This window comes from Capsaspora owczarzaki (genome assembly GCF_000151315.2).
Source record: "Capsaspora owczarzaki ATCC 30864 unplaced genomic scaffold supercont2.1, whole genome shotgun sequence".
NCBI classification, from domain to species: domain Eukaryota; class Filasterea; order Ministeriida; family Capsasporidae; genus Capsaspora; species Capsaspora owczarzaki.
Genome location: NW_011887292.1, coordinates 256,039 through 283,889, shown reverse-complemented (window position 1 = coordinate 283,889; position 27,851 = coordinate 256,039). Strand labels below are relative to the sequence as shown.

General features: G+C 55.1%; 9 protein-coding genes across 9 annotated transcripts; 5 read left to right on the top strand and 4 right to left on the bottom strand.

The window, feature by feature from the left end:
- The first annotated feature begins 201 nt into the window (after positions 1 to 201).
- Positions 202 to 3,005, top strand: CAOG_00076 (TBC1 domain family protein). Its single transcript, XM_004364890.2, has 9 exons — positions 202 to 1,170; positions 1,288 to 1,358; positions 1,461 to 1,589; positions 1,672 to 1,737; positions 1,837 to 1,954; positions 2,041 to 2,223; positions 2,299 to 2,426; positions 2,535 to 2,630; positions 2,724 to 3,005. The coding sequence occupies exons 1-9, from the start codon at positions 321 to 323 to the stop codon at positions 2,895 to 2,897; spliced, it is 1,815 nt and encodes a 604-aa protein (XP_004364947.1). The 5' UTR covers positions 202 to 320; the 3' UTR covers positions 2,898 to 3,005.
- A 135-nt stretch (positions 3,006 to 3,140) lies between these two features.
- Positions 3,141 to 7,126, bottom strand: CAOG_00075 (hypothetical protein; the record flags this gene model as incomplete). The annotated part of the gene is made up of 2 exons (XM_004364889.2): positions 3,141 to 6,437; positions 6,953 to 7,126. 2 exons carry the CDS (start codon positions 7,124 to 7,126, stop codon positions 3,249 to 3,251), a joined length of 3,363 nt encoding a protein of 1,120 aa, XP_004364946.1. The 3' UTR covers positions 3,141 to 3,248.
- Positions 7,127 to 7,364: 238 nt separating this feature from the next.
- Positions 7,365 to 12,032, bottom strand: CAOG_00074 (hypothetical protein; the record flags this gene model as incomplete). The annotated part of the gene is made up of 2 exons (XM_004364888.2): positions 9,719 to 12,032; positions 7,365 to 9,555 (listed from the first exon to the last, which is right to left on the bottom strand). The coding sequence occupies exons 1-2, from the start codon at positions 11,785 to 11,787 to the stop codon at positions 7,365 to 7,367; spliced, it is 4,260 nt and encodes a 1,419-aa protein (XP_004364945.2). The 5' UTR covers positions 11,788 to 12,032.
- Positions 12,033 to 12,233: 201 nt separating this feature from the next.
- Positions 12,234 to 13,920, bottom strand: CAOG_00073 (hypothetical protein). Its single transcript, XM_004364887.2, has 6 exons — positions 13,636 to 13,920; positions 13,115 to 13,489; positions 12,948 to 13,043; positions 12,816 to 12,880; positions 12,534 to 12,730; positions 12,234 to 12,388 (listed from the first exon to the last, which is right to left on the bottom strand). The coding sequence occupies exons 1-6, from the start codon at positions 13,906 to 13,908 to the stop codon at positions 12,267 to 12,269; spliced, it is 1,128 nt and encodes a 375-aa protein (XP_004364944.2). The 5' UTR covers positions 13,909 to 13,920; the 3' UTR covers positions 12,234 to 12,266.
- Positions 13,921 to 14,125: 205 nt separating this feature from the next.
- CAOG_00072 (hypothetical protein) lies at positions 14,126 to 17,598 on the top strand. Its single transcript, XM_004364886.2, has 3 exons — positions 14,126 to 14,165; positions 15,403 to 16,256; positions 16,384 to 17,598. The coding sequence occupies exons 2-3, from the start codon at positions 15,513 to 15,515 to the stop codon at positions 17,509 to 17,511; spliced, it is 1,872 nt and encodes a 623-aa protein (XP_004364943.1). The 5' UTR covers positions 14,126 to 14,165; positions 15,403 to 15,512; the 3' UTR covers positions 17,512 to 17,598.
- A 93-nt stretch (positions 17,599 to 17,691) lies between these two features.
- CAOG_00071 (short chain dehydrogenase) lies at positions 17,692 to 18,848 on the top strand. The gene is made up of 2 exons (XM_004364885.2): positions 17,692 to 17,821; positions 17,978 to 18,848. Exons 1-2 carry the CDS (start codon positions 17,716 to 17,718, stop codon positions 18,547 to 18,549), a joined length of 678 nt encoding a protein of 225 aa, XP_004364942.2. The 5' UTR covers positions 17,692 to 17,715; the 3' UTR covers positions 18,550 to 18,848.
- A 233-nt stretch (positions 18,849 to 19,081) lies between these two features.
- CAOG_00070 (ATP-dependent RNA helicase DRS1) lies at positions 19,082 to 22,874 on the top strand. Its single transcript, XM_004364884.2, has 5 exons — positions 19,082 to 19,447; positions 19,998 to 21,932; positions 22,038 to 22,202; positions 22,290 to 22,413; positions 22,540 to 22,874. Exons 2-5 carry the CDS (start codon positions 20,235 to 20,237, stop codon positions 22,785 to 22,787), a joined length of 2,235 nt encoding a protein of 744 aa, XP_004364941.2. The 5' UTR covers positions 19,082 to 19,447; positions 19,998 to 20,234; the 3' UTR covers positions 22,788 to 22,874.
- A 71-nt stretch (positions 22,875 to 22,945) lies between these two features.
- CAOG_00069 (hypothetical protein) lies at positions 22,946 to 25,274 on the bottom strand. The gene is made up of 10 exons (XM_004364883.2): positions 25,177 to 25,274; positions 25,008 to 25,091; positions 24,829 to 24,915; positions 24,668 to 24,751; positions 24,500 to 24,583; positions 24,327 to 24,410; positions 24,176 to 24,259; positions 23,997 to 24,080; positions 23,824 to 23,904; positions 22,946 to 23,699 (listed from the first exon to the last, which is right to left on the bottom strand). Exons 1-10 carry the CDS (start codon positions 25,257 to 25,259, stop codon positions 23,096 to 23,098), a joined length of 1,359 nt encoding a protein of 452 aa, XP_004364940.2. The 5' UTR covers positions 25,260 to 25,274; the 3' UTR covers positions 22,946 to 23,095.
- Positions 25,275 to 25,373: 99 nt separating this feature from the next.
- CAOG_00068 (diacylglycerol kinase) lies at positions 25,374 to 27,849 on the top strand (the record flags this gene model as incomplete). The annotated part of the gene is made up of 5 exons (XM_004364882.2): positions 25,374 to 25,662; positions 25,925 to 26,194; positions 26,311 to 26,439; positions 26,546 to 26,930; positions 27,084 to 27,849. Coding segments are annotated over 5 exons (1,812 nt in total), but the record flags the coding sequence as incomplete, so codon positions are not given.
- Positions 27,850 to 27,851: the final 2 nt, after the last annotated feature.

The following is a 27,851-nucleotide window of genomic DNA, read 5'->3' as shown; positions in this document are numbered from 1 at the left end:
CAGCTGCCCGTTTGTTCTCGTTCTTTTCATTCCCTCTGTCGTCGAGCTCTTCTTTGACTCAATTAAATTCCTGCTCGTCCCATCCTGCCCCCCTCCCCGCCTTTCGAGTACAGTAGTTCAGCCCCGACCTCAATCCATTCTGATTCTCGTTTATTCAATCCAGCTTTCTCAAAATTTTGCTCCAGTTTTTTTTTTTTTTTTTTTTTTTTTTCGCTGTGATTCCATTGCCAATCTCCCTTCATTGTGATTGAACCAATCTGCGGCCCCCTCTCCCGTGATCTCCATTTCCACTCCGACTCGCATTCAACACGCCCGCATCCATGTCTGACGTGTCATCCCCGCGTCCCGGGAAGGCCGGTGCGTCTGCTGCTGCTGCCGACGAAGGAGCGAGCAAGCCAGTCTACGGCGCCCAGTTCCCGCCACTGCATCGCGGCGGCCTCGCCGGTGCGACAGGCAGCCAGTCCGGCAATGGACCCAGCGGCTCAAGCAACGGCTCGCTGGGCGGCTCTGGCTCCGGCTCCGGCTCGGGCACTGGCACTGGGCTGTCCGGCGGCGCATCGGGCGTCTTTGCGTCTGTGCTGCACGCCGTCAGCGGGGCCACGGCCAGCCTGCGCAGGGGCAACACCAAGCCCGCAGTGCCCTTCGACGACTTCCAGGACGCAGCTTGGAGCGCTGACACGCCCGGAACGCGGACTCCGTCACCCAGCACGACGTTTCCACCAAGCCACGTCAATGCTGCCGCTCCTGCATCGCCCGGAGCAGTTCGCAACAACCCGCCGTTCGCGACTGCTAGTGCCGCTGCTGGTGGCTCTGCAGGAGGTAATGCATCCACGGGCAGCGCAGCTCCACCGACCCCGAGTTCCTCCTCAGCGTCTGCAGCCGCCAGCAAGCCTCCCTCAATTCCCTCGACGCCAACTGCGCGAGCGAATCCCGCGCAGATCACGAATCCTGGTAGCAACCAGCCTCATGCCTCTGGCCCTGCGACGACCGCCTCCGAGTCGGACGGGCGAGGGACCATCTCACGCCAGCAGTCGAGCGACAGGCCTCCCATTCCTCAAACGCCAGGCAAGGCTGGATCTGCTGGAAGTCAGGCAGAGCTGTCGGCCGAGCGAAAGGCCGGGCGCTTGGAAAAGTTCCGTAAAGTGCTGGAGGCACCCAATGTTGATTTAGGTGAGGGGTTTCGAAGGAAGGATGATGGCAAGAGTGTGCTGGCGGATGTCCGGAGTGTGTACGTGTTCGTTTCATTTCATTTGGGTGTTTTTTTTTCCGGTCCATTGATTACCTCAGATGCGCTTAAAAAGCTAAGTTGGTCTGGTATTCCGATTGAAGTGCGGCCGACCACCTGGCAGCTCTTATCGGTGCGTCCATGTCGTTCTTTCGTTCCTGTGCGGTTTGTGTGCGGGCCTCGTTGCAGCTGTTGCTCATAATTTCGAGTAACTTCCTCTCTCCGTTGGGAACAGGGCTACTTGCCTGCAAATAGCGACCGGCGCGCTCAAACTATCCAACGCAAGCGAGACGAATATCGTGGCTTTGTTCAGCTTTACTTTAGCGAGCAAAGCAAAAAGAACAACCAAGCCTTGTATCGACAGGTAGAGCTGCAGGCAGAGTGTATTACGTGCTGCAGAGATGGACCTGGCATTTATCATTCTCATTCAAACGTCATTGCCGCAGATTCATATCGACATGCCCCGAACCAATCCCGATGTTGTCCTGTTCCAGAGCGAAAAAGTTCAAGAGGTATGCCTCGCTTGGTCCAGCTGTTCATTTCTCGCCATTGCCGCCGTTTCATGTGATGTGACGATGTGCTGATCTTGCATCCTGAATGTGCGACGACAGATCCTTGAGCGTATTCTGTATATTTGGGCGATTCGCCACCCTGCCAGTGGCTATGTCCAGGGCATGAATGATCTCGTTACGCCGTTTTTCACCGTTTTCTTGACGCCACATGTTGGAGGTACGAATCCACATCTCTGCTCAAACGAACTCTTAAAGCTTTTGTGCTTAACAGGCGTCTGGAACTTTTGTTGTGCTTTTCTTCAGATGCCGATGTCGAGAGCTTTGATATCTCGTCTCTCCCGCAGGAAGCTCTAGACGTCATTGAGGCAGATTGCTTTTGGTGCTTGAACAAGTTCCTTGATCACATTCAAGATTTTTATACGCTTGCTCAAGTCGGAATTCAGAAACAAGTCATGCTTCTGAAGGAAGTTGTGACGAGAGTGGATGGTACAGGCACACTTTTTGTCCTTTATTGGCTGCTTTGCTTGCTTTTTGCTCATGAGGTTTTGGTTCGTCCCACAGCGCCATTGAACGACTTTCTTCAGAGCCACGACATTCAGTACTTGCAGTTCAGCTTCCGTTGGATGAATTGTTTACTGATGCGCGAGCTTCCACACCGTTGCGTTGTCCGGATGTGGGACACTTATGTGGTATGTGTGAAGGACGGGGAGTTTCAGCGTGCATTGAGCCTTGTTGGCATGGCTCTCACCCAACATCACCTTTCTTTGTTGTTGTCTGTTTTGGAACTTGTTCTCTAGGCCGAGGGAGATAACTTTGCGCAGCTCCACCTGTACGTCTGTGCGGCATTTTTGGTCAAGTTTTCGAAAGACCTTCGTTCCAAGACTGATTTCCAAGTAAGTCTGAACGTGCAACGTTGAGGTTGATGTTTCGCTCGATACTGGTTGTCCTCATTTTCGTCTGTTTTGATTGCTTGCAATTGCCTTCAGGATGTCATGCTGTTCCTTCAGTCTCTGCCCACCAACAATTGGTCCAACGACGAGATGGAGTTGCTCTTGTCCGAGGCATTCATGTGGAAGTCGTTATTCCACAACGCACAAAGCCATCTAGCTGCGACGCCTGCCAAAGGAGCCGTACTTCCTCATGGTGCAGGAATGCACTAACGTGTGTGTTTCACCAACGCACAGGGGATTGATCCTGTCATTTTTAATTTCAACACTTTGGATGTTTTATTTTTTTGTTCTTTTGTGACGAGATAATCAGTTCAGAAATTTCTTGGTTCACGTTTTTGAGACTTTTGTTTTTGTCGCTTGATTTCAAGTTGCTGAATATCGGAGACAGGCCGTTTGTCAGCGAGGTGTTGAACTACTACGCTCCATGGACAATTGCAGAAAAACAAAATAATAGTCATTGAACAACAAATACACACACCAAAACAACAACCAACACTGCAACACTTCCCCTTGATAATCCACAAGAGGCATCACACTTTTTTTTCTTTCAACGCGACACATTTACATGTCAGGCAGCGACACCTCAAGATGCTGAAGGGCATCAATCAAGCCCAAGACGCGCTCGTCGTCGAATCGCTCGGGTCCCATCATTTCGAGAGCCTTGTTGACAAACTTGCAGCCAAACATGAGCCACAGCATGACGGATTTGTTTCCCGCCGCCGTTCCGCCTGCATTGATAGCAGGAGAGCCCACCATCGGACCACCACCGGCCTTGAGGCCACGATGGCGGGCAGCCGAAGGCGACGAGCTTGGCGAGCAACCCGCAGCGGTGACCAGGGTGGGGCGTGCTCGCTCCACAATGCGCTCCATCAAGAGCTTGCATGCGTCAAAGATGGCGCAGCAGAGCAGCTCCTCCGCATCAGCGATGGGCGACTCGGAGCTGCCGTCTGCAATCACACTCGTGTCAAGGGTGCTGATTGCTTGGGATCGCGATGGCGTTGACGGGACGGACATGGCTTGCGGAGGAGGAGGCGGAGGCGGAACGTTGGCGCAGTTCTCATCGTTAGCGTTGGCAACGGGCGCGTCTGCCTTCTTGGAATCGCTGGAAATCGCGGGCAAGGTGCGCAGGAACGACGCCGGCTTAATCTTGTCAATGGACTTGAGAGTCTGGAACATGCGCAGCATGCCTTCAAACAGGTCAAGCACCTCTTGACGGTTGGCTTGGCTCTTGTAGCCAGATGCCTGGGCGCATGCCACATAAATAAAACGAACGACAGCGTTGATGGCGGCTGCGGTGAGCATTTCGCGCTCTTCCGAAGTTTGCAAGTGGATGCACTGCTCCACGAGACGCACGCCGGCGACAAGCTTTTCCTTGAGTCGATTGGTCGTGCGATCTTGAGCTTGCGTGAGTGGCGCAGCACGCTCCATCGAGTCGTCAAAGCCCGCGTGAGCAAGGCACTGTCCGATAAGAGAAATTGCAAGCTTGCCGAGGTGTGTGCGGGCACGCGCAAGCAGCTCGTCGTTGACGGGCAGATTGGCTTGGCGCCAAGCCTGCGCGTTATCTGCCAAAACCGATGCCCAGGTGCGAGACTTGCTGGCATAGTCGTCGCAGATGCGCTGGCTGCTCGTCTCAAACTCGATCGAATTCACGGTCGGCATGTCGAGGTACGAGTCGTCAATGGCAGCAAAAGTATCATTCTCACACGCGGCTTGGATGGATCGGCAGGTTTGCGAAAACTCGACCATGATCTCTGCGCGGCGCTCCATCTGCTCCCACTCCTTGTAGGTCGCCTTGAGCTCCTTGGAGCTGCCGGGAAACCACTGCGGCGCCGATGAGATGACTTCAATCATTTCGTCCACCTCTTCAATCGTCTGCGGGGCGAACTGCTCCACACGCTGCACGAGCTGCACCACCTCGTCACGCTTGGCGGCCGCAAGCTCGAGGAAGCTGGCTGCCGTGATTTTCCTGCTCTTGGCCTGGATTTCAGCCCACTGGCGCATGCGGGGATCAATGCCGCCGGTCGCCGGGGCAGCACCGTTGGAGCTGCCTGACGCGGTCTTGTCGGCCGCAGAGGGAGACGACTCGACGCCCACCTTTGTGCGCATGCGCTCGCGAAGACGCTTTTGCATATTGGACAACATGTCTTGGCTGGACTGGCGATCGAGGCTTGGGGTGGCTGGCGCCTGGGCACCGTTGGTAGCGGCCGCGAGATTGAGCAACCACGACGGGGGACGGGAGCCGGGAGCTGGCATAGCAATGGTGTTCAAACCAGACGCAAACGCGCGCTGTCCTCCCGCCATCATCGGTGGCATCGGCGGCGGCGGCGGCGGCGGCGGTGGTGGTGGCGGCGGCGGTGAAGCACCTGCTGCTGCTGCTTCTTCTGCTGCTTCTTCTCCTTCTGCAGCAGCAGAGGCAGCTTCACGTGTGACATCCTCCGTTTGATCTGCCACGCTTGTAGCAGAGCTGTTTTCTTCGATGGAAGTGCTTTGCTCGAGCTCCTCGAGAAGCTGACGGTGCACGGGCAAGGACCGCATTTGGAGCGCTGGAGATTCGGGCAGCGGCACGAGGGGTGCCAACGGCAACGGTGATCCGTTCTGCATCACAAGCGGCGAGCCTCCAGAATAGCTGCGGGATGTCCGAGGAGTAGTGATGCGCTCAATTCCCGCGGCCACCAACGTTTGCTGGGCGTTTGCTGCCAACACTGGCGACTCCAGGAAGATGGACTCGACGCGGCGTTGTTTTCCGCTCAGCGGAGTAGCACCCAACGACGGAGATGCCGCCATGGCTGAAGGGAATCGAGGGCGGCGAGCCAAAGGGGTTCCAGCGAGAGGGGCTGGCGACGCCACGGCGGCGGGGGCAACGGCAACAGCTGCGTCGTTGGTGGAGGGCTCTGCCGTCTCAGGTTGTTCACTGACTGGCGTGCTTTCAACGGTTTCCGCGACCTTTTGCTGTGTAGGAGTTGACTCGGTCGTAGGCTTGGTGAGCAGGGCCAGCAGCGCAGAGTGGCGATGCGAGAGACCGCCACGGGTGGGTGTCGTGCTCAAGTGCTCGTTACCCGTGCCAAAGGACGAGTAGCCAGACATGTAGCCAATGGGGCTGAAAGCACCCTCGAACGTGCCAGACTGCCGTTGTGCCTTGCTGAGCATTGGCGACTGCCTGTAAAACTCGCGAAGGGCCTTGCGACGAGCCACGCGCTGCTGTTTCGCCGGCGTCATCATGCGCGTAATGCCATCGGCTGGCGAGTTGCTTGCGCTGGACTCGCGGGACGACATGGATCGCGAGTGTTGAGACAGGGTCGGTGAGGATGCAACTTGATCCAGGGCGCTCTCGTCATGAGCAAACCCACCCTTGCTGGCATCGCCCGGGTTGAGATCCAGCTGTTCGTCTTCCATGACAGCGTCGACAGCCGTCTTGAGCAGTGTCACAACGCCCTCCCACATGTTTTTCATCTGGGAACCGAGCACCTGCTTGCGGCGACTCGAGGCAACGCGACGAGACAGCTTGCTCAGTTGAGACAGCTCGGAGGCGCCGGTGGTAGAGGACGAAGACGTAGTGGACGATCCATCCGCCGTTGTTGGCTGCAGCGATGTGTGGGCGCGGGAGGCAAATGTGTGAGCAAATCGCTGCATGGCGCGCTTCTTGACCGACGATCGGGGAACTGCCTGAAGTTTGGTGGGAGTGCCCGAGTTCATCTTGACTTGCTTGGACGGGGTGCCGTTGCTCTTGCGTGTGGCGTTTGGGCTGGGTGGCTGTTTGGCAAAAGTCGGTTGAGTATCACCACAAGTGAGAGTTGGCAGGTCAACTTGGCGCGAAGTGTTGGGTATGAGAGATCATGTTCTCGTGTGCTGCAGTAGATAGCAGTCGAGCGGGGTCGGCAAAACGGAGAAGAAAAACACGACGGAAAAAGACGAATTCGTTTGAAACTGAAACAGTTTGTTTCGAAACCAGTTTTGGTTGTTGACTTTAATTCGCTCCTTCTTCCGAGTCTCTCTTGCTGTGGATGCAATATCGTGTAGCTGAATGCTTCTGAGCACTACTCTTTGTGGCTACAGACATGAACCAGGGCAGAGTTGATCAAGGAACCAAACGCTGTGCCACATATGCAAAAGCGCGAGCTTTTTCAAACGACTCGTTTGCTTTTTCAACCGTTTCACTTTGCGTTTGTTATTTTAGAGCTTTCAGCCTCCCCCCACCCGCGTCTGTAGGATCACTGCTATCGGTTGAATCGGAGTGGGAGCTGCAGATACACTCGATTTCCGCTTACCTCGTTCTCATCGGCAAAGGTGTAGCTGCTGAGCGGCTTGTTCTCGGCCTTGGCCTTGATCACTCGCATAACCGTTTTCAGGCGCGAGTTTTTTTTGGCCGACGCGACCGGCCTGGCCAAGCCAGTTGGCGATGGCGGTAGCTGTGCGGGTGTCTCGAGTTCGATTGAGCTCATTGTGGACAAGAGAAGGTGAGAAGGCGAAAGAGCAAATCAACGAAAAAGAGCAGAAAGAAAAGAAAAGAAAAATGAAAGGAAAGAACAAAAAGAAACAACCCCAGCCAAAATAGACAGACTGAGCACACATCTCAGAAAAGTGGTTTAATGTTGAAAATCGAAAAATAATAAAAAGCAACACACAGCATACTAGTACATGCACCAACACCCCACACAAACAAACGCAAAAATCACCTTCTCACTTTGCTGCCGCTTGGAGCTGATCAAGTCGAGCAGCAATGGCAGCATGGCCGTTGGCTCGAGCTTCGTCGATGGGGGTATGGCCCCAGCGATCGCGCAGAAGCGGATTGGCGCCACCGACGAGGAGCGCGTCCACGAGTTTGGCCTGGCCCTCCGCACACGCCAAATGCAGGCAGGTGCGTCCATCATACTCGGCAGCGCTGAGGTCAGCTCCCGCAATCGTCCACAGAGACAGATCCTGCTGAGCGCGCTCGAGCGTTTCGGCGCTATGACGGGGATCCGAGCGGCAGGAGGCGGAGGCAACCATCACCAAGTCGCACAGCTCGGACGCCAAGGACATTGGACGGGACGCAAGGCCAAGAACCGCACCCCGGGCGACTAAAAAGCGCACCAGCTCCAGAGTGTGCGATGAAGAGGCAGCGGCGGACTCGTGCATGTTGATGCGGCGCTCTTGGGCGTGCAGCAGAGAAAGCACTCCTTCGGTGAGCGTGCAATGGCAAAGCACTGCGCGGTCGAGCGGCGTCTGGTTCCAACGGTTGGTGGCGTTGACGTCCGCGCCGAAATAGATAAGGGCTTTGACTGCGTTCAGGTTTCCGGCTCCGGCAGCCATGTGGAGGGCCGTGGTCTTGTCATAGTCGGAGAGGTTGGGGTTGACACCCATTTCGAGCATGATGGTGAGGAATTCTGTGGAATTCGAGAGCGCAGATGCTGAAAGCAGGGCTGGGCCAAGAGCCTTGAGAGCCACCTCATCCTGTGACAAAAGCAGGGCCTGAAGAATGTCCACGGCGAACGCCAGCTCGTCGTCGGAGGTGAGCAGCTCTTGCGAGCAGACCGCAGGACGCACCTCCAACTCTTCTTCCTCATGGACGTCTTCGCTCGAGCTAGTCTTGACCCCGTGGCTCTGATCGACAGGGGCGATGGTGGCGAGGGTTGCCTTGCGCTGGAACTGAGGATTGCGCGACTTTTGCAAGGCAATTAGCTCGATGCTCTCTGCCTTCTCATCCTGCTCAACGGCGGCGGGAGCGGCGACGACCTTGAGCTGTCGCGTAGATCGACCGCGCTGGATGGGCCGGCGCTTGGAGGCTGCAATCCGCTCGCCTTCCGCTGCCACCCATGTCGCCAGCTTCTCGTGGCCAAAGGTGCGAGCATTGTCCACTGGAGTTTGGCCATAGCGGTCCTTGTTGTAAATGCTTGCACCGCACGACAGCAAAACCATCACCAAGGACGGATGGCCCATGCTGCAGGCAACGTGCAGCGCAGTTCGCTGGTCGTACAGATCGCAGACGTTCACGTCGTAGCCCAGCTGCAACAGTCGAGCCACCTTGTCGGTAGCTCCGAGCGCCACTTCCTCGCACAGGGTGCGGGCCTGCGGACTGGCGGGCGTATTGTGCACTCCACCGTTGTGGCACAGCGCCAATGCGACAGTGGCTGGTTGCTGGGACGCGATGGCATCGTCCAAGGGAGTGTTGCCGTGGACATCCACCTGGTTGACATGAGAGCCGCGACTGATCAAAAAGCGCACGACTTCGAGCTGGCCCTCCGCCGCGGCAAGATGGAGACAAGTGCGGCCACTGTGCATGTCGCCGACATTCGGGTCGGCGCCCAGCTCGATCAGCTCTGCTACCGTTTGAACATCGCCCGTCGCGGCTGCCCAACACAGGAGCAGCGGTACAAACAACTGTTCGAGAAACTGCTGCTCGTGGGCGGAGGCTCCGTTGTTGAGTTGCCGAGAAACGCTCCGCACAGCAGCAAAGCGTGACAAGACACGCTCAGCCAGCCGCTGGCGACGGAGGTGATCCTCGGGAACGGTCATGCGGCTCAGCTCAACAGGCACTGCGCCGGGAATGGCACCGGCCATCAAGCAGAATGCAAGACTTGTGACGGCAGACGGAAACGTGAGCGCCGGCAAACCGATGGGCCGGAGCATGGAGCTCACAGCACCGTGCACAAACACGGACATGATGGTACCAGCCGTAGAGAGCGCAAACACACGAGCCGACAGGACGTAGAACATGCCGCCAATGGCGACAGCCACAATCACAGGATTAAATCCCCACAGGCCGGCATAGAATTGGCCAACTGGAACGCCGAGGGCAAGCGACATCAGAATGGCAAGGATGGAGCCGTAAACGCACATGACTGCTGAAATCCGGGAGCAGACTGCGGTTCCCGCGACAATAATGTATCCACTGTGAAGTGTCATGTAGAATGAGCCAAAAAACAAGAAGAAAAACCCAAACAAACAAACAAAAAAATAAAACAAACAAAAAAACAAAAAAACAACAACAAAAGGTACACACAACGGTGTAACTGTTGTTGCACGACACCCCACCACTCTTGAGCACTACTCACCTGATGTGATTTTCGAGGAAGAAAACTTGCGCGATATTGTACCCAATCACCTTGAACACGGAAGCAATGTCGTAGGAAATGGGAGTAATATCGGCGCCAGTCGTCGGTACTTGAAGATACGGAGCTGCGGCGGCACCCTGCGACGGAAAGTACGCGTACACTTGGCTGCCGAGGAGCCACATCCACGTCGCTGCATGGAATGGGAGCGTGAACGTGGCCAGCCCGAAATGGCGCACGAGAATGTTACCAATCACAACAACAATGAGCGTCGACAAGGTCGGAATGATGACGATTGGAATGTAGAGCAGCCAGTTGTCCCAGCCTTCCACGTCGGCATTTTGAAAGAGGGCGACACCCACGGCGCACAGAACACCGTTAAAGCCAAACAGGCCAGAGCGGATGGAGGCGCGGTTGAGCGACAAAAAGTACGCGATTCCCGTCGAGCAGAGCGCGCCAATGATGGAGCACACGCCATAGTAGCGCGAGTGGACAAAGATTGCCGCGAGGAAGAAGAGCCCCGAAATGGGGTTGTTCATGAACAGAATTTGACCGTAGCCGCGCAGGCAAGAGTCAATAAAGTGAGCCCACCAGAAGCGATCGCACCACTTGGCAGACTGAGGCATGGTGCCCGTCACCTTTCCAAGGACGGTGGAGACGAAATGCCGCATGGGGAGGTCGGCCGTCGCGGCAAATTCATCGCCATCCAGATGCAAGGCTGCCTCGCCCTGGGACTTGGCCTGCTGCATGTCAAACAAGTCGACGCGTCCCGATGCGTCGGTCGTCGCCATAGATTGGCTGACCTGCCGCGATGGCAGTCGTACTGTCGCAAATCCGTTTGCAGCAGCAGCTGCAGCAGCAATGACAGAAGGTGCCGAGGCGGTGACAGCCAACGTTGCGTCAGTTGCGTACGAGGACGATTCGCGAACAGTGACCGCATCATCGGGCACGGTGATGCTTTGTGGCGCTGAGCCGGTCGCCGAGCCATCAGCGGTAGCACTAGCGCTTTGGGCTTGCGACTGCTCGGCTTCCACTGCCAGCTCAATTTCCACCGAGGCGCCAGGCACAATCGCGCTTGCACGCAACGGTTCGGTCACAAGAACACTTCCGGACAAGGCAGACACCTCGGATGTGGATGGTGAAAGCGGAGGCTGGTCGTCCGTTGTCGTCGTTACCAAAATGGTTGGCGCAGGCTTGAACATTGGCGATGCTCCGCGCATTGTTTTCGCTGGCGCACGCAATGTAAGGCCTCGAGCGTTTGCATTGCCCACAAAGATGCTCGACCGAAGCGCGTGGTTTGCATCACTGGAATCCATGCTGGCAGAGTCATCAGTGGCAGCACCAGCACCAGCACCAGCACCAGCAAAGGGAAAGTCCCCGCTCGTTGGCAGCGACGGTGATCGCTCCGCCTGTCCGAGGAATTGCTGCGCATTGTTCGTGTTGCCAAAGTCCGACCACGCAGCGAGCTGTTCTGCATTCAGATCGTCTCCACCAAAGCTGTTCCGATGGAGCTCTGTGCCGTGGTCTGCGAGCAGGTACTGCACGTCGTTCGCAGCAAAGCCGTTCCACGCCTGCAGATCGTTCCCAGAGTGGTTTGCGAGCGCCGTCGTCCGCTTCATTGTCTTGTGGAAGTCGCCCCACGCAGCCATTTCCTGCTTTGTTCGCGGGCTTCCTGCTGCTGCTGCTGCTGCTGCATTTCCTGATGCCGACGAGGCTCCCGACACAGCGCTGCCAGTGCTATTGCTCGGCGTGAGTTTGAGCGTCCGCCCACCTGCGCCCGCGTTCGGCCCGCGAATAGTTCGCAGCGCCAGCGTGCGCGCGCCCAGCCCCGGCTGACCCGTGCCCGCGCGTGCCTGGGTGTTCCCAGAGTGTCTCGTCCGTGCCTGGGTGGCCGTGGCTTCGCTCCCTGCTGCTGCTGCTGGACGAAGGGTTGCAGTTGTTGTGGCTCGACCCACCGCCGATGCTGTCGCGCGGGTCGCTCCACCCTCGTTCCCACTGCTGCTCACGCTCTGCCCGCTCAAGCTGCTCCTGTCCTGCTCCATTGAGATGGTGGACACTGTGTCTGTCGCCATTGTTTGCACAGACCTCGTCCTCTCTCCAACAGCCCGGTTTGACGTGGTTTTTGAATGCGAAACAAAATCTATGTCGTTACGTCGCACTCTGTTGTTGTTGTGCAAAGCTTTCCAAAATGCCGGGCCGTTCGTCGAGATGCGAGTGTCTGAGTGTTGTGTGAGTTGTGTGTCTGAGTGTGTGTGTGTGTGCTGTGGAGGCAAAGCGATGAGCAGCGCAGTGAACGATGAACTGGATCTGGATTTCAAGGAATGAGTTAAAAACACAACATTAAAAAAAGTGTCAATTTTTAACGCATAAAACAAGTCACCATTTTAAAAAAGGGACAAAACAGCCAGCCATGTGGACGATGAGCGATTTTCAAGTCAGAAAGAGAACGAGAAAGAGAACGTTACAGGGGATCGAGGGTGGAAGGAAAAAGAGAGAGAGAGAGAGAGAGAAGGGATCAAACCTCTGATCTCGAAATCGAAAAACAACCCCGTTAGACACTTGCCAGCTTGGCAAACGTGGAAAACATGGCACGGTACGTCGCACTGAGCAGCTGCGAGCCTTTTTCGTAGTTGTTGTGCAGGCACTGGGGTCGTTGAGGATTCATGTTGGGACCTTAAGTGGGATTGCGAATGGGATTGTTGGACAAAATAGAGGTGAGCGCCGTGCAGATAAAAAAACCACAAACTGAAGCAAACAAAAACAAACAACCCCCTTGCCCCCGCCTCCCTCGCCCAAACAAACTGGCCAATCGACATACCGACAACGTGAATCACATATTCAAAGCGCACGCGACGGGGCGAGGGGACTTTCACGGGATAGGCCTTGCCAGCCTCGGCACTGGAATACAGTCGCTTTGTTTCGGCGTGCAGCGAGGGTCCCACGGCGAGGTTGATTGCCTTGTTGGTACCAGCACCACCGGCAGTGAGTCGCTCGTTGGCAGCATTGACGATAAATCTGGCGTGGGAGGAATGGAGCAACAGAGGAGGAGGAGGTGAGAGCTTGTTTGTCGAGAAACCACCTTTGGTTGTCTTGTCTTTACCGGCAGTTCACTCGCGTCAAATCCGAAACAATCACTTTGAATCTCTTGTCTCTCCTGGTGTATTTCTGTCGATTGCTGTCCTGTGAGCACAAGCAAGAGCATGGAAGCGTCAAAACCAAAACCCTAGCGTACCTCTTGCACAAGCCGATTCGTTTTCGAGTCCGAGATATCAACGAGTAGCAATTGTATCCGCGGATCAGGGTGCGCGTCTAGAAACTCTTCGACAGCCTGATTGCATGGCGTGAATGAGCAATTGCGTTTGTGTGGGGCTATTCGCCGTCAAGCAAGAATTCCCTTACCTCCACCAGCAGGATGGATGCCAGTTCGGCATCAAACATGTATGTGCTCGTTGATATGGAAGGAAATGCCAAGGTCGTGGCAAAGTTGTTGGCGGGCGTCGCATCAGCATCGTCATCCAGCCGCATCGGTTCGGACTGTGCGAGCGGTCGTGGCACCGGCGTCTCGCTTGCCAGCGAATCAACTTGCATCGAACGCTCGGTTAGGGCGCGCACTATTCGATGCGTGCCATCTTCAATCAGTTTGACCGTCAAGGACACTTCCGGATGCAAAAGCACTTGATCGCCGTCGAACAGGGGAAGTGCAATTGAATTGGACGCGATCGCTTTCGCACCCGGCGGGAAACTTGGCCGCACGACGATCGTATTTCCAGGTGTCTGGGACAATGATGGAGTGTGTGAGAGCAGAGAGGTGAGCAAGATTCGAACTTTCTGAGATTTTCCCGCCAAATTTTTGGCTCGAGTTCTTCTCGTCAAGCCTTGCGTCCCCCCCCCGCCCTCCCTCCAACGACTGCACTGCATACCGGCTGGATGTACGCAAATGTCCCGCCATGGGCTGCTGCCTTGACGTCAAGAACGGCGGCTTGGCGCGAGCAACCGCGAATTCGGATGTCCAAGGCAAAACCTCGTCCCAGTGTGAATGGGGCAAACACGACTGGGCAAATCCGAGGCTCATCGTCGCCGTCGGTGATGACCAGCTCCTCGTGTGGTGCTGCCTGCATCAGTAACGGAGCAGCGCGCACGGCGAGCAGTGTGCCGCGGTGCTGCAGGATGCAAGTCGGTCCTTCCGGTTCCATTTGGCTCGGTTGAATCTGAAAGGGAGGACTGATCATCAACTGCTTCATCTGCGTCGATCCTGTCGGCGTTGTCTGAAACTTGGTTTCACAAAGTGGCTGTTCAAGGTTGATCGCGTTGTCTGAAACTTGGTTTCACAAAGTGGCTTTTCAAGGGTGATCGATTTCGTCTGCAATACTGTATTTGCTTCTCATGTGGTTTGGCAGTCCTTTTTTGAATTTGTGAGATCGGCAGTGTCTTTCATTCTAGCTTGCAAAGGGTAAACGATCCTCGGCAGAAGCCGAACATGGTTTTTTGTTGAGCAAAATAGAAAAAAAAAAGGTTCAAAAGAACGCAAGATTTGGGTCGAAAGAGTTCGATCGATGCGACTGGAAATCGTTCTTGTCGTTCATCCTTTCGCCCTTCTTTCTATGTTACTATGCTATGCGATTCCATCCGAACGCCGTCTCTGCACAACCGACTTTACCCCCAACAACATTCAGAAACCGAAAATTACTCAACATGTAGCGAACGATGCGTTGCTGCGGAGCCTTTTTTTTTTTTTTTTTTTTTTTTCGGACGAAATCACGCAGCGTTCCAACGGGCTTCCCTGCATGGCGCACTTCCGCCGATACACCTCCCTAGCCTCACCACTGCGCTTACGCACACGAATCCGGGGTCTGCGCAGCGCTGGAGCGAGTACCAGCGCTGCTTGTTCGATGGTCATCATATTTTGTGGTTCTATTTTGAAAGCAACACCATTTTGGCTGATGCGGTTCCTACGATGTAGTCATACGTCGGTATCATTTCGTGTTAGCTTTTCGTTTCACTCGCAGCCACCCCCTCTTTCCCCCCTCCCCTTTCTCCTCTTACGTCGTCCTAGCCACCGACGTGTACGCCATCCGACACCTCATTCTCGCACACCGACATTTTTTTGAAAAAAGCGAATCAGTATTTCTTCTTCTTCAGTTTTTCGTGGTTTAAGCGGGTTCGGTGGAACAAAAAAAAAAAAAAAAAAAAAAAGTGGGAAAACGCGGGAAGCGCCGAGCATCGGCCTCGGATTTTGCATTTTTTGAATTTTTTTTTATTATTTTGGTGAGATTTGCCGCTGTTGAGCGTTTTATCAAATCGCGCCACCTTCCAAACTTCAGTCGCTGGTGCCACCGTTCAAGCAAATGCTCCACTCTTGCTGGTGAGATTGGGCAAAGCGGGCGGAAGTAGAGCTGGAAGACACACACACACACAAAAAACAAAAAGCGTAGGAGGGCATTGTTTGTTGTGTGTGGGCGTCGTTCTGCATCAAACGCTTTCATTGAGCAGCATTGATCTACCTGATAAACAGATCATAAATTGATCGATCATTAAATGCAAAGTTAAAAAAAAAAAGATCCGCAGAGATTACCCCCAAGATTGTGCTCAAAGCAGGCTGAATGAACTGTTCTCCATTGCGTCCTTGTCTGCCATCGATCGTCAAAGAGCTGACCCCCTTCTCCTTCCAATGCGCAATGAATGAACAGACACCTACTTGCAGAGTCCTCATAGTCAAGACCTCTGCCAATTCAGCAGTTTCCTATTCGAGCCCTATTTTTTGGTTGTCCCCTCTAGTTACGTCCAATCCAAAGCATAAATGGCGTTGCACCTCGACGCCGTGTCGGCCATCTATGATGGCGAGAGCGATCTTGCAGAGCGCCTGTCTATTGCACCAGATCCGACAGATACGGAGGCCGCTGCTGGGCTCAGCGCGCCCCAGACTCCGACAGACGCCTCGTCTGGCTTTTTCAAGTCCGGATTGCTCAAAGTGCTGTCCGTGTCCACAACCTACTTGCCAAGCCCATCGCGGGCGATGAGCAGACAACCAAGCACTGATCTGTCGCGCATCCACGACCGGAGCTACGAAGATGAAGCCATCGATCCGGCTCTCAACTTTTCGCCATCGGAGGCAGACAGTAGTGGTGACGACGGCCTGGAAATGTCACCAACGGTCGTCGATCTACATGCCCCACCTGTGCCCGTATCTGCGTCCTTGGTGGGGCGGTTGCGAGGGGCAGAGTCCTCGCGACAGTCCTCGTTTCGGCGAGTGAGCTTCCAGCCAGCAGTGGTCCTGTCGGTTGATGGCCGCAACTCTCAAGTGATCTCAATTTCACCGCCAGATGTCGCCGTTGAAACGCCGACCATCACGAGCGATCTCAGCGCCAGCAGTAGCGTGGACAGCACCACCACCATGATGCCAGCCGTCGCCAAGCCCGATTCATCCTTGCCACTGCCAGCCGCAGCGACGCCAATGCCTGCATCCGCACCTACTCCCTCCAAGAAAGCAGTTCTTGCGGGATATGCCATGTTGGTCGTGGCCTTGCTTGCCGTTTCATCACTTGTAAGCCTTCCATCACGCTTGTTGTACGTTCTGCATTGCCTGAAAACGCTATGCTACGACTCACTTTCTGGTACAACCTTCTCTACTTCCTCACCCCTCTTGCTCTGGTCTCTCCAATCACGGACAGGGTGCTGCCACCCTGCTGATGAAGGACGTCGACCCGGTTTTGGCCGGAGCGTGGCGCTTGCAATGCGCCGCCTTCTTCCTTTTACCCCTGTTCCTTTGGCAAGCACACACAAAAGTCGGCTGGACCTCCAAGGCGTGGCTGGCCGGCGTCCTGACACGGCGAAACATTCTTCATGGCCTTGGCGTGACTGTCGGCATGTTTCTGTTTTCTGCCACGTTCTTCGTGGCGCTTTCGTTTACCTCCCTTGCGCACGCATACCTGTTTAACAATTTGCATTCCGTCATTATCGTCCTGTTCCGCATCATCAAGCGCCAGCCCGTCATGGTGATTGAGATTGTCGGTACAGCCATCTCCGTCCTGGGAGCCGGCCTGGCCCTCGTGAACGTGACGGGGAATGCGCAATTCTCGACGACCAACATTGTCATCGGCGACATGATTGCCCTTGTTGGCTCTGTGGGCGCCGTCGGCTACCTCGTTTGGGCCAAGCGACTTCGCGCCGAGGTGCCTCTGTTTGTCTACATTTTGCCCGTCAACGTGCTCAACGCCGTATTGACTCTGGTGCTGTCTGTTGCCATGGAGGGCTCGAGCGCAGGCCCGGGCGTTCCGCTGGCGGAAAACGCCTTTGGTTGGCTGTCGCAAGAGTTTATCCTTGGAGCACTGTATCTTGGTGTTGTGACTGGCGTGCTCGGCATGGTGGCATACGCGGGCCTGCTCAACGTCGTTTCCCCTCTCGTCATTGCCGTGGTCATGCTTCTCGAGCCCGCTGTCGGCACTGTTATTGGCATTCTTCTCGGCGTCGAGCATGTCCCGGACAACTGGACAATTGCGGGCGGCTTTGTGACGCTTGTGGGAACGGTTGCCGTCACTCTTGCCAATGGAGTCAAGTCTGTGCAACTCGCAAAACAGCAGCAGTTGTTGCAACAGCAGGAACAGCAGCAAGGGCACGATTCCGACTGCCCCGCCGACATGAAACAGGCTGAAGTGCCCGCAATTGTCATTTCCCAGACAGAGTCGGGCGATTTGGTCCGCCAGTCGAGCGATGGCAGCGACGTGCCTTCGCACGAGAATGAGTTTGAGCTCGAGACGGGTGCGCGGTCGCGATCGAACAGCAGCAACGAGTCGAGCTAGTTTCAACGTTTTTTTGGTTTTGTTTGTTTTTTGTGTGTGTGATTGTTGTTTGGTGTTGAATAGTATTCTAGCTGTACGATGGAAGCAGTATTTTCAGTTCATGTTTGCGAGATCTTCGTCCATTTTTTCATTACTAAAAATTCGCTTCTTAGAGAACTCGACAGTCTTTTTTTTTTTGATTATTGTTTTGTCAGTCCGTTTCCAATGCAAGCGGCTCGCTCGGACGCTGTTGCGATTGTCACAGGTGGCACTCGCGGGATTGGCGCTGCCATTGCCAAGCGCCTGGCCCAGCAGTCATTTCGCGTTGCAGGTAGGAGAACATGTGCTGATTTGTTGTTTCAGATTCTCAGACAGGGATTTTTTTCGCAGTTTTTTTAATCTCGGCCTCGCTGCGCCACCGCCTGTTCTCTCTTCTCACTGAATCTACTTGCGTGTGGCATGCTTGAACTTTTTGTGCGTCATGCAGTGCTGGCGCGGTCGGAACGCGACGTTGCTCAAGTTGCTGCGAATCTGAACAATCTGGGTGCGCATGGACCAACCAGCCCAGTCGCTCCTGCCTCGCCGCCTTCACCAAGAGTCCCCACGACGACCACACGACCTGAGACGCCTGCGTCGGAAGGCAACCCAGCCAGCGCGGCGAGACACGTTGGAATCGCGTGCGACTTGCGCAATCCGGAAGCAGTGCAGCGTGCGATCGCTGCAGTCAAGAGCCAGCTGGGACTTGCATCCGTGCTTGTGAATGCTGCAGGAATAGTGTCTGATAATCTCCTGGTCAAGACGCCGCACGCGGACATGGCCAGTGTGCTGGAAACCAATCTGGTCGGACCAATGCTGACATGCAAGGAAGTCGTGCCGCACATGCTGCGATTACGCTCCGGCTGCATTATCAACATTGGCAGTGTGGTGGGCTTGGTCGGCAACCCGGGGCAGACCGTCTACGCGGCTTCCAAGGCGGGACTGGTTGGATTGACGAAATCGCTCGCGCTCGAGCTGGCCTCGCAACATTCGCGCCAACGTCGTGTCACCTGGCTTCATTGACGCGGGCATGGTTCATGCCATGACGCCCGCGGCGACCGAGGCGGCTCTAAAGCAAATCCCCCTCGGAAGATTTGGAACAGCCGACGAAGTCGCCGACACGGTCGCGTTTTTAGTTTCCGCGTCGTACATTACCGGGCAAAATATTGTCGTCGACGGCGGTCTATCGTAGTATCGTCGTTGTCGGAGCAGACAGAGCTGGGCGTTCGGCTCAGCAGTGTTTCCGTGCGTAGTTGACGGTTTGTTGTTTCGGCTTGTTAACAATCTAGGGCTTTCTGACTCTCTCGCTAGCAATCTCCCAGCGTATTTATGCGGCATTCATCACCGCGACACTCGGCTTTACTTGGTCGAGGACCGCGGTGCCGGTTTGTTTGGCTTGTTGTTGCAAGTTTTGGACAAAAATTTGTTTTAGCAGCGACTCTGGTGATCCGGATTGCAACAGCGAGCTCAATCACACATCTCACCAAACTCAGTGCACTACACACTTCCAGCTTCCCCCGAAAATCAATCTCGCTGGCTGAGCAGCTCAGTCTAAGATTTTACTTTTTCACTCTGAAACACACAATGAAGGCCAAGCCAGCAGCGACCAAGCCTGCAGCTGCTGCTGCTGCTGCTGCACCTTCTGCAGAGAAGAGTCTCGCGACTGGTTTCATCATGACGATGGGCGATGACGACGACGACGTTGGCGGTGGTCTGATGGGGATGGACGCCGAGACGCTTCAGCTGCTCCAGCGTGCGCGCAGCCAACACGACGACGACGACGACGATGAGGTTGATGCCGATGAGAACGGCAATGCTGATGATGACGAGGACAGCGCCGATCAGGGTCGCGCCAAGCCAAAGAGCAAGAAGAAGGCTCAGCAGCAGCAGCAGCAGCACAAGAAGAAGAAGGCCAGCGCAGGTACCATTCGCCCCCTTTCTAACCAAGCACAAGGCAGAATCAGAGTGAAGCTGAGTGGTGGTGAGTGAGTGAGTGAGTGAGTAGTGAGTGAGTGGAAGTGAGTGGAGTGAGTGAGTGAGGATGGAGGGACCGCGTGGATCCAACACACTGAAAGCGAGAGCGCAACTCGGACTGCGACATAACACTATTGGCACGAGGATGATGATGATGACTTGTGATTGCACTCAGCACGAGTGAGGATGGGGATAGGGCGAGGTTGGACGCGGAGCGGGGAGAGAGATAGAGAGATAGAGAGCAATGATCAATCCACATGGCTCATACTCACACACTCAAAGGCAAGCAAGCACTGGGTCATCATCACAACAGCGTCCCATTGCAAACAACCCGAAAGCAGGTGCCAATGTGTGCGATAATCTGAAAAAAAAATGACAGCGGTGACTGCGAGAGACGACATCACCACTTTTACTTGGCTACTCAGAACCATGTTGCTCAGAAGTGACATGTACTCACTCACAATTGCCATCAACGCACTTGTGGACACTTCGCACAGAGGACTCTGACATTAATCCAAACCTCGAGTTCGATGCCGATGGCGAGTCAATGGGATTTGGCGCGCGCCAAGCGATCCGTGTTTGACGATCCCGCACAGCGCCCGCACGGCCTCTCTGGCGCCGCTGCGGCCGCCGCTGCGGCCGTCCCAGACGTCACTGCCAAGTCGCTCGACGAGCTGATTCAACTGACGCGCCAAGCACGGCGCGTTCTGCCCAAAAAAGCCAAGTCCTCAGCCATGAAGGTTGATGATGACGAGGACGGCAACAACAACGACAACGACGACGACGACGAAGACGAAGACGAAGAAGATGGCGACAGTCTCGACGGTGACGTTATGGCTGACGGCAGCGACGACGAAGGGGAGGCCGACGACGAGCAGGACGACGATGATGAAGAGGAGCTCGACGAGAAAGCTCTGGCAGCCGCAAACAACCCCAAGTTGTACTCAGATTCGGAAGACGACGACGATGAGGCAGATGAGGTTGCACGCCCGCCAGCCAAGGGCAAGAAGCCCGCACGCAAACAACAAAGTTCTGACGACGAAGAAGACGAAGATTCAGAAGATTCAGATGATTCAGAAGATGACGACGACGACAACGATGACGACGACGACGACGACAGCCCAAAGGACAAGGCGCGTGCAGCTCGTGAGCGGGAGCGCAAGGAAAAGTTGAAGGCGGCCTTCTTTGAACAGGCACCCGCAGACATTATCTCGTCCAAGCAATTCACCGAGATGAACTTGTCCCGCCCCTTGTTGCGTGCCATCTCTTCCCTCAATTTCGCCAACGCCACCGACATTCAGGCGGCCACCATCCCGCCGGCCTTGATGGGTCGCGACCTCGTGGCTTGCGCCAAGACCGGCTCGGGCAAAACCGCTGCCTTCTTGTTGCCCGTGCTGGAGCGTCTCTTGTACCGCCAAAAGACAAACCCCGCCTCGCGTGTGCTGGTGCTCTCGCCCACTCGCGAGTTGGCCGTTCAGTGTCACGCCATGGGCGAGAAGCTTGCCAAGTTCACCGACATCCGGATGTCCCTGATTTGTGGTGGTTTCTCCACCAAGCGCCAGCAGGCCGAGCTCCGCGCCCATCCCGACGTGATTGTAGCCACTCCTGGTCGCTTGATTGATCACTTGCAAAACTCGCCTGGTTTCGACCTCGAGGGCATTGAAGTCCTCATCATGGACGAGGCCGATCGTTTGCTCGAAATGGGTTTCAAGGAAGAGGTTGATGAAATCATTCGCCAGTGCTCCGTGTCTCGCCAGACCATGCTCTTCTCGGCCACCATGACCGACGAAGTTGAGAATCTCATTGCGCTTTCGATGAACAAGCCGCTGCGCGTCTTTATCAACAAGAATACGGACACTGCCACCAATCTCACCCAAGAGTTTGTTCGCGTTCGCCCACAGCGCGAGAAGGAGAAGGAAGCCATCGTGCTCGCCGTGTGCAAGCGGTCCTTCCACACCAAGACGATTGTCTTTTTCCGCTCCAAGCAGGGCGCGCATCGTGCCAAGGTCATTTTCGGCCTGTTTGGCCTCAAGGCGGCCGAGTTGCATGGTGATTTGAACCAGCTCCAGCGTCTCGAGTCCCTGGAGGCGTTCAAGGAAGGGCGCGTGGACTTTTTGCTCGCAACCGATCTCGCATCTCGCGGTCTTGATATCGTCGGCGTTGAGACGGTCGTCAATGCCGACATGCCCAACACGCTTACGCAGTACATTCATCGCGTTGGTCGTACAGCTCGTGCGGGCCGCGCAGGTCGCTCGCTGTCGCTGGTGTGCGAAGGCGAGCGCAAGCTGCTCAAAGAAATTGTCAAGCACGCCACAGTCCCACTCAGCTCGCGCTCCATCCCGTCCGATGTGATTGAAAAGTTTTCCACCAAGATTCGCGGTGCCAGCAAGGACATTGCGGCTATTATGAAGGCCGAGAAGGAGGAGAAGATGGTAGGTGGCGTGACTTTTGGTCGGCATTTTGTAAAGCTGTTTTGCCACAGTGCGTCAGACCAACTTTAGACGTTCTGTGCTGTGTTGATTGTATTTTTTTGCTAGCTCCTTCAAGCAGAAATGGAAGCCGCGAAAGCTTCCAACATGATGGAACACGAGAAGGAAATTTACTCCAAGCCCGCTCGCACCTGGTTCCAGGACGCCCTCGCCAAGAAGACTTCCAAAGAAAACAGCAAGGTTGCTCACGCCGGCGGCGCAGTTGCTGACAAGGTGAGCCGCACGGTTGGATTTTGCGGGCTTTTTGGCTGGTGTTGAACGTCGGCTCACTTTTGCCTCTCTCGCGTGGCTTTTATGCAGGGCAAGACACAGCAAGCTCGTCCTTCAAAGCGAAAAAGCGAGGAGGATTTGCAAGACCAGCGAGTGCAGAAGGCTATGGGTCGCTCTGTCAAGAAGGCCCGGTTGGGCTTGAGGCCTGGTGATGGTGAGTTGTCGTCCACGCGTTTTCCGCTTTGTTCTTTCGGCCCTGATGTCACCCACTCGAGCTTGAATCACATGGCTAACCTGCGTGCGTCCATTGCGATGGAATCTTGTTTCTCTGCCGCAACAGCTCCTCCGCCAAACCCGAACAAGTCGCCCAAGCAGGCCAAGAAATCGGGCGGCGCGGTTGGCTTTGCTCGCGAGCTCACCGATGTTAGCAAGAAGAGCGTGCATGGTCTCCGAACCAGCACGAATCAACGCGATGGAGGCAAGAAAGGAGGCAAGGGTGGTGCTGGAGCCAGCGGCGATCGCAAGCGAGGCAATCCCAAGGTCACCAACAAGTCATTCAAGTCCAAGGCCAAGTTCAAGAGGCGATAAAGCAAAAGAGGCTAGAGTCGATTGGTTGGTGCGTTGCCTTTCAGGATGGCTGTTGCTTTGACCTTTTCATGTTGTTGTCAAAGAGAGTCTTTTTTTTTTCTTCTTCGTCTCTCCTTCCAGATTGGCATTCATGTTCATAGTCGGCGAACGACAATGGGGGGGGGGGCAAAGATTGTATTTTAAGATTTGGGCCTGTTTGACAAACACCAAATTGCATTTGAGCCGTTTCTCTTGAGACATTTGTCTGTGTTTCCATCCAGTCATGCAAAATTGAGAGCAACGCCTTCCCTGAACAACGATGATTGTCGTTAGGTATATCCGATATAGAGCGATCGGAATGGCGCATCTCGGTCGGACTTTCTCGGTCGAACTCGAACTTGCCAACCCGCGTGCAGTTCTTGGAGGCTGGGATGGCTCGCCGGAAAAAGCGTCACAAGCTCAGTGACGGAATCGACGAAAGTGGACGGTACAACAACTTCATGTCGAAGAGCTCCATACTCGTCTTCAACAATCAAGGTCAGCCCGTTGTCATCGGCGCTGCCAGAACGTGCCGTCCGGAACTTGTTCTTTTCACGAAGCACTTGAATTGCCTTCACTCGGATGGAACCTCCATCGATCATCCAAGGCACGGTGACTTTCAGCGCACGGACACGCCGGTCTTCATTGAATTGCTGGCGCTGGGAGCAATGGATGCCTTGCCAGTAATGCGCTTCGTCCATAATGCGCTCGGTGATGTTGGCTGGGAGTGCTGGGAGTGCTCGGAGAGGCGCCAAGTCATCCTCCAAGTCATCCTCCAAGTCATCCTCCAGCTCCGCTCCGCGGGTCAGCAAGCGAAGCACGGCCTGAATGTCTTCAGCAGTTGCCAGTCGTACATACAAGGAAAATGCAAGAGGGTTTATCTGGTCGTCCATGCTGTGCACCAAACGGCCAAAGGGAAATTGAGAATGACAGTCAACAGGCTATGTCATCGAGTGTTGGTTTGGAGGACGCTTTTGCACCAGTCGCAAATTGCCTCTATCGTGCAAGGGCAACTTACAAAACATCCGTCTTGTTGTTGACTGTGCGTGCTTGCTCAATCATCTGAACACCAGCCTCGCTAATCCAATTATCTGGGAGGCTGTTCACTCAATGAGCAGGGTTGACAATGAGTAAAAGTCTGGTTGACGCATGGCTCAGGGCCCAAAAGAAAACAAAAGCGCAGCAGCTTACTTGAGATTATCGAGTGTCGTGTTGACTGTGAGCGCTTCTGCAATCGCCTGCGCTCCAACATCACCAATCTGGTTGTCACACAAACTGTGCATCCATTCATTCTCACCAGTGAGCCACTCTTAACGTCCTCTGCTGAAGCTGCCCACCCTGATGCCGTCAGTCGAAATGAAACGCCGTACTTGAGTTCAGTCAGGGAGGCGTTCACTTTGAGTGCCTCAGCAAGCACTTTTGCTCCGGCATTGCCAAGCTGATTGAATTGCAGACTGTCCCTCCAGCAGTGAGCCATTCTGATATACCCTTTGGATCAGTACAAGTACGGGTACGCCTTACTGGAGCTCCGCCACCGTCGTGTTCAGTTCAAGTGCCGAGGCAATCGCTTGCGCCCCGACAATGCCTATCTTGTTCTTCCCCAAGCTGTCATTCCCCTCCATCAGTGAGCCACTCTGCCTACCATCGACTGGATCAGCCGCTCACATGCATCCGTCAACACGAGGTGCATTTACGTGAGACAAGTCAGTGTCTGGTTTACGGTGAGTGCCTCAGCAATGGCTTCTGCTCCAACATCGCCAATTTGATTGTCGAACAGTCTGTCCACACACATCCGCTCCATCAATGAGTATCCCCCCCCCTCTAATAATGCATCAATCATCAATCGAGAGAGCATGGCTTACTCGAGCCTCGTCAGTGACGTGTTCACTTCGAGTGCTTCACCAAGTGCAAGGGCTCCAGCCGCGCCAATCTGATTTTGCTCCAACCTGTCCATCCGCTCCAATCCGTGAGCACTATCGCCTACTCGCACGCATCAGCCCAAAAAAGTGAGATGTGGCCCTACCGGAGTATGCTCAGCAGCGTCTCGTTCGCTTCGAGTACCTGTGCAATCGTCTGAGCTCCCTCGTCGCCAATCTGGTTGCAGTCCAGACTGTTGTTGTCCATCCATGTGAGCCGCTTCTTCACGTTCTCTCTGCGTTTGAACATCCAGCCCCCCGCAGTCCAACAGTGTGATGGACTTACACGAGCCACATCAGCATGGCGTTCTCTCTGAGCCCGTCGGCAATGGCTCGCACGTCTGCGTCGCCAACCTGCCTTTCCTTCAGACTGCACGCACCTCCATTCGTGTCAGTCCCCCGCAACGCAGTCACATCACACGTTCCAATACATTCGGGCGTTTTTTGGTCCTTACTCGAGCATTCCGCTCGCCCTTATGACTCTGTCGTAGAACCAGAGTTGTCGCTGCGTCATTCTGCGAGTGTAGAGCGACGACATTGTTGCCGTGAAAGTACAAACAGAGACTGCTTCGACAACAATCTGAGCATTCTAGCAAATACTGAAGCTGGATGATATATCTTCAATCTCTTGCTGCAGTCCTTTATTCCTGTTTCTCTGAATCATGTCAGCATCCTCTGAGACGACTGCGGCTGCTGGGCCTTCTTCACCTTCTTCAGCAGTGACGACGAGCGCCACGACGTGACGACGAGCGCCACGACGTCCACCGCGCACAGGCAGCCACCCGTCGACGACAGCGGCACCTACTGCGTGACTCTGCCCGAGGACGTCCAGCTGAGCGGCAAGGCACATGTCAAGCCAAGCGGCGGTCAGCAGGTTGCGCTCGTCCTCACCAGCCGGTCCCTCGAGTGGATGCCCTTCGCCTCCTCCGACGCAGACACTCGTAACGTTGCTCCATCGTCATCGTCATCGTTTGCCCTGGGTTGTCTTGTGGTTGGCCATGGATCGATGGATGGATTGATGGATGGATTGGATGGATTGGATTGATTGAATGGGATTCGGATTTGCGACCGATTTTGTGCCGCCGGGCCAAACCAACAACATCCATACATACACACATTCACTCGAACAAAAGATCGCTCACCTGCTGAATGCTGGATACTGACATTGATCTGTTGCTGAATCGATTCATCAACCGACCGCAGATGGATGCATTCTGCTGTACGACGTGCTGCAAGTGCGCGTGCTGCCTGCCGGCGCGGTCAAAAAGCCAGCCAGCGTCAACAAGAGCCAGCCAGCCACCTACGCCAGCGTCAGGACTGCGATGGAGGTCACGCTGCTGCCTCGCTCAAAGCCAAAGGACAAGACAAGCAAGCGCGTCATGCGGCGCCAAGTCCTGTTCTTTGACAGGCAGGAGGAGGCGACCGAGTGGCGCGACGCTATTCACTCGGTGATGCATGGCGAGCGTATTGGCGGTACGGTTGGATGACATTGTTCTTGTACGCAGCAGTGCGACGGTGATGCTCATGGTACGCGCGGTGCGTTATTGTTTTGCCTTTTTGTTGTTGTTGTTTTTGTTTTTGTTTTGTAGTGGTGCCGGTTCCGCGAAGACTCCTCGTCGTTGTCAATCCCGTGGGCGGCACAAAGATTGCAGTGCCAACGTTCGAAAAGCAGGTTCGTCCACTGCTCGAACTGGCTGGGATCTCATTCCAGGTTATTCGTAAGCGGAATCCATTTGAAACGAAACTGAACGAAAGAATGAAATACCAAAACGCCATACCAAAACGCTCACCCCCAATACCCCGATCGTTCTGAACCGACAACAGTCACGACGCACCAAAATCACGCAATGGAAATCGCCAGAGACCTCGCTTTGGACAAGTTTGACGCGATCGTGACTGTCAGCGGCGATGGCTTGTTGCACGAAATGGTGAACGGCCTGTTTTCGCGGCCAGACTGGCCAGAGGCCGCCAAATTGCCCGTCGGCATCATCCCTTGCGGAAGCGGCAATGGACTTGCCAAATCCCTCGAAATCCGAGACATCCCATCCGCGACTCTTGCTGCCATCAAGGGCCACACTCGTCCGCTCGACGTGATGGCTTGCCACCAGCCGGGCATTGGACTGCGCTATGCCTTCTTGGGCATCTACTGGGGCTTAATTGCAGACGTTGATATCGAGTCTGAAAAGTACCGATGGGCTGGAGCAGCTCGGTAAAGCGTGGTTTTCGTGTTTTTTTTTTTTTTTTTTTTTTTTTTTTTTTTTTTTTTTTTTTTGCGTGTTTACGTTTTTTTCTCGACATTTTTTTTTGTCATCCCTCGCTTCTTGTGCTCATCACCTCGGCACGCCTTCTTACCGACGAACAGATTCACCGCCGCCTTCATTGGTCGCGTGCTGAGCATGCGTCGCTATGCTGGCAAAATCACCTACTTGCCAGCAAACCCGCACGACGAGTTTGACCCTCACGCCGTGCTGACCAATCCTCCTTCGGCGGCCAGCTCGGCAAACAAGACTTCTGACCGCCGACAATCCGAGGCCGATGCCGCGTTCAGTGCAACGGCGACGGCAGCGGCGCCGACTGCAGCCCACATTGGGCCTCCGATCAAGTTCTTGCACGCGGACGCCAACGGATCGGCCCACCCCGTGCACGGCGAGGACTGGCGCGTGATTGAGGGTGAATTCGTCATGGTTCTGGGGTTGAACGTGTCGTGGATTGACCAGACCACGCACATTGCACCCTACGCCCACCACCACGACGGTTTTATCGATCTCATGTACATTACGGCGCCGTGCTCCAAACTGAAGCTCCTCACCATGTTTGCCGACATTGAGAGTGGCAAGCACGTCGACAACGAGCTGGTCAAGTATGTCAAGTGCCGCGCCTTCACGCTCGAGCCCAACGGCCGTGGCATTGTGGATGTCGACGGCGAGCAGGTCGCCACCGCCAACATTGCCGTCGAGTGTCATGGCGCGTTGTTGAATGTGCTCTGTCCGCCCGACCTCGATCGGCCGCATCTCAAAAACTTTCCCGTCTACCACTCGCAGACTGGGCATCTGCACCAAACCGTGCCTGCACTGCCAGCTCAAGCGTCGTCGTCGTCATCGTCGTCGTCGTCTGGCCCTCGCGCGTGACT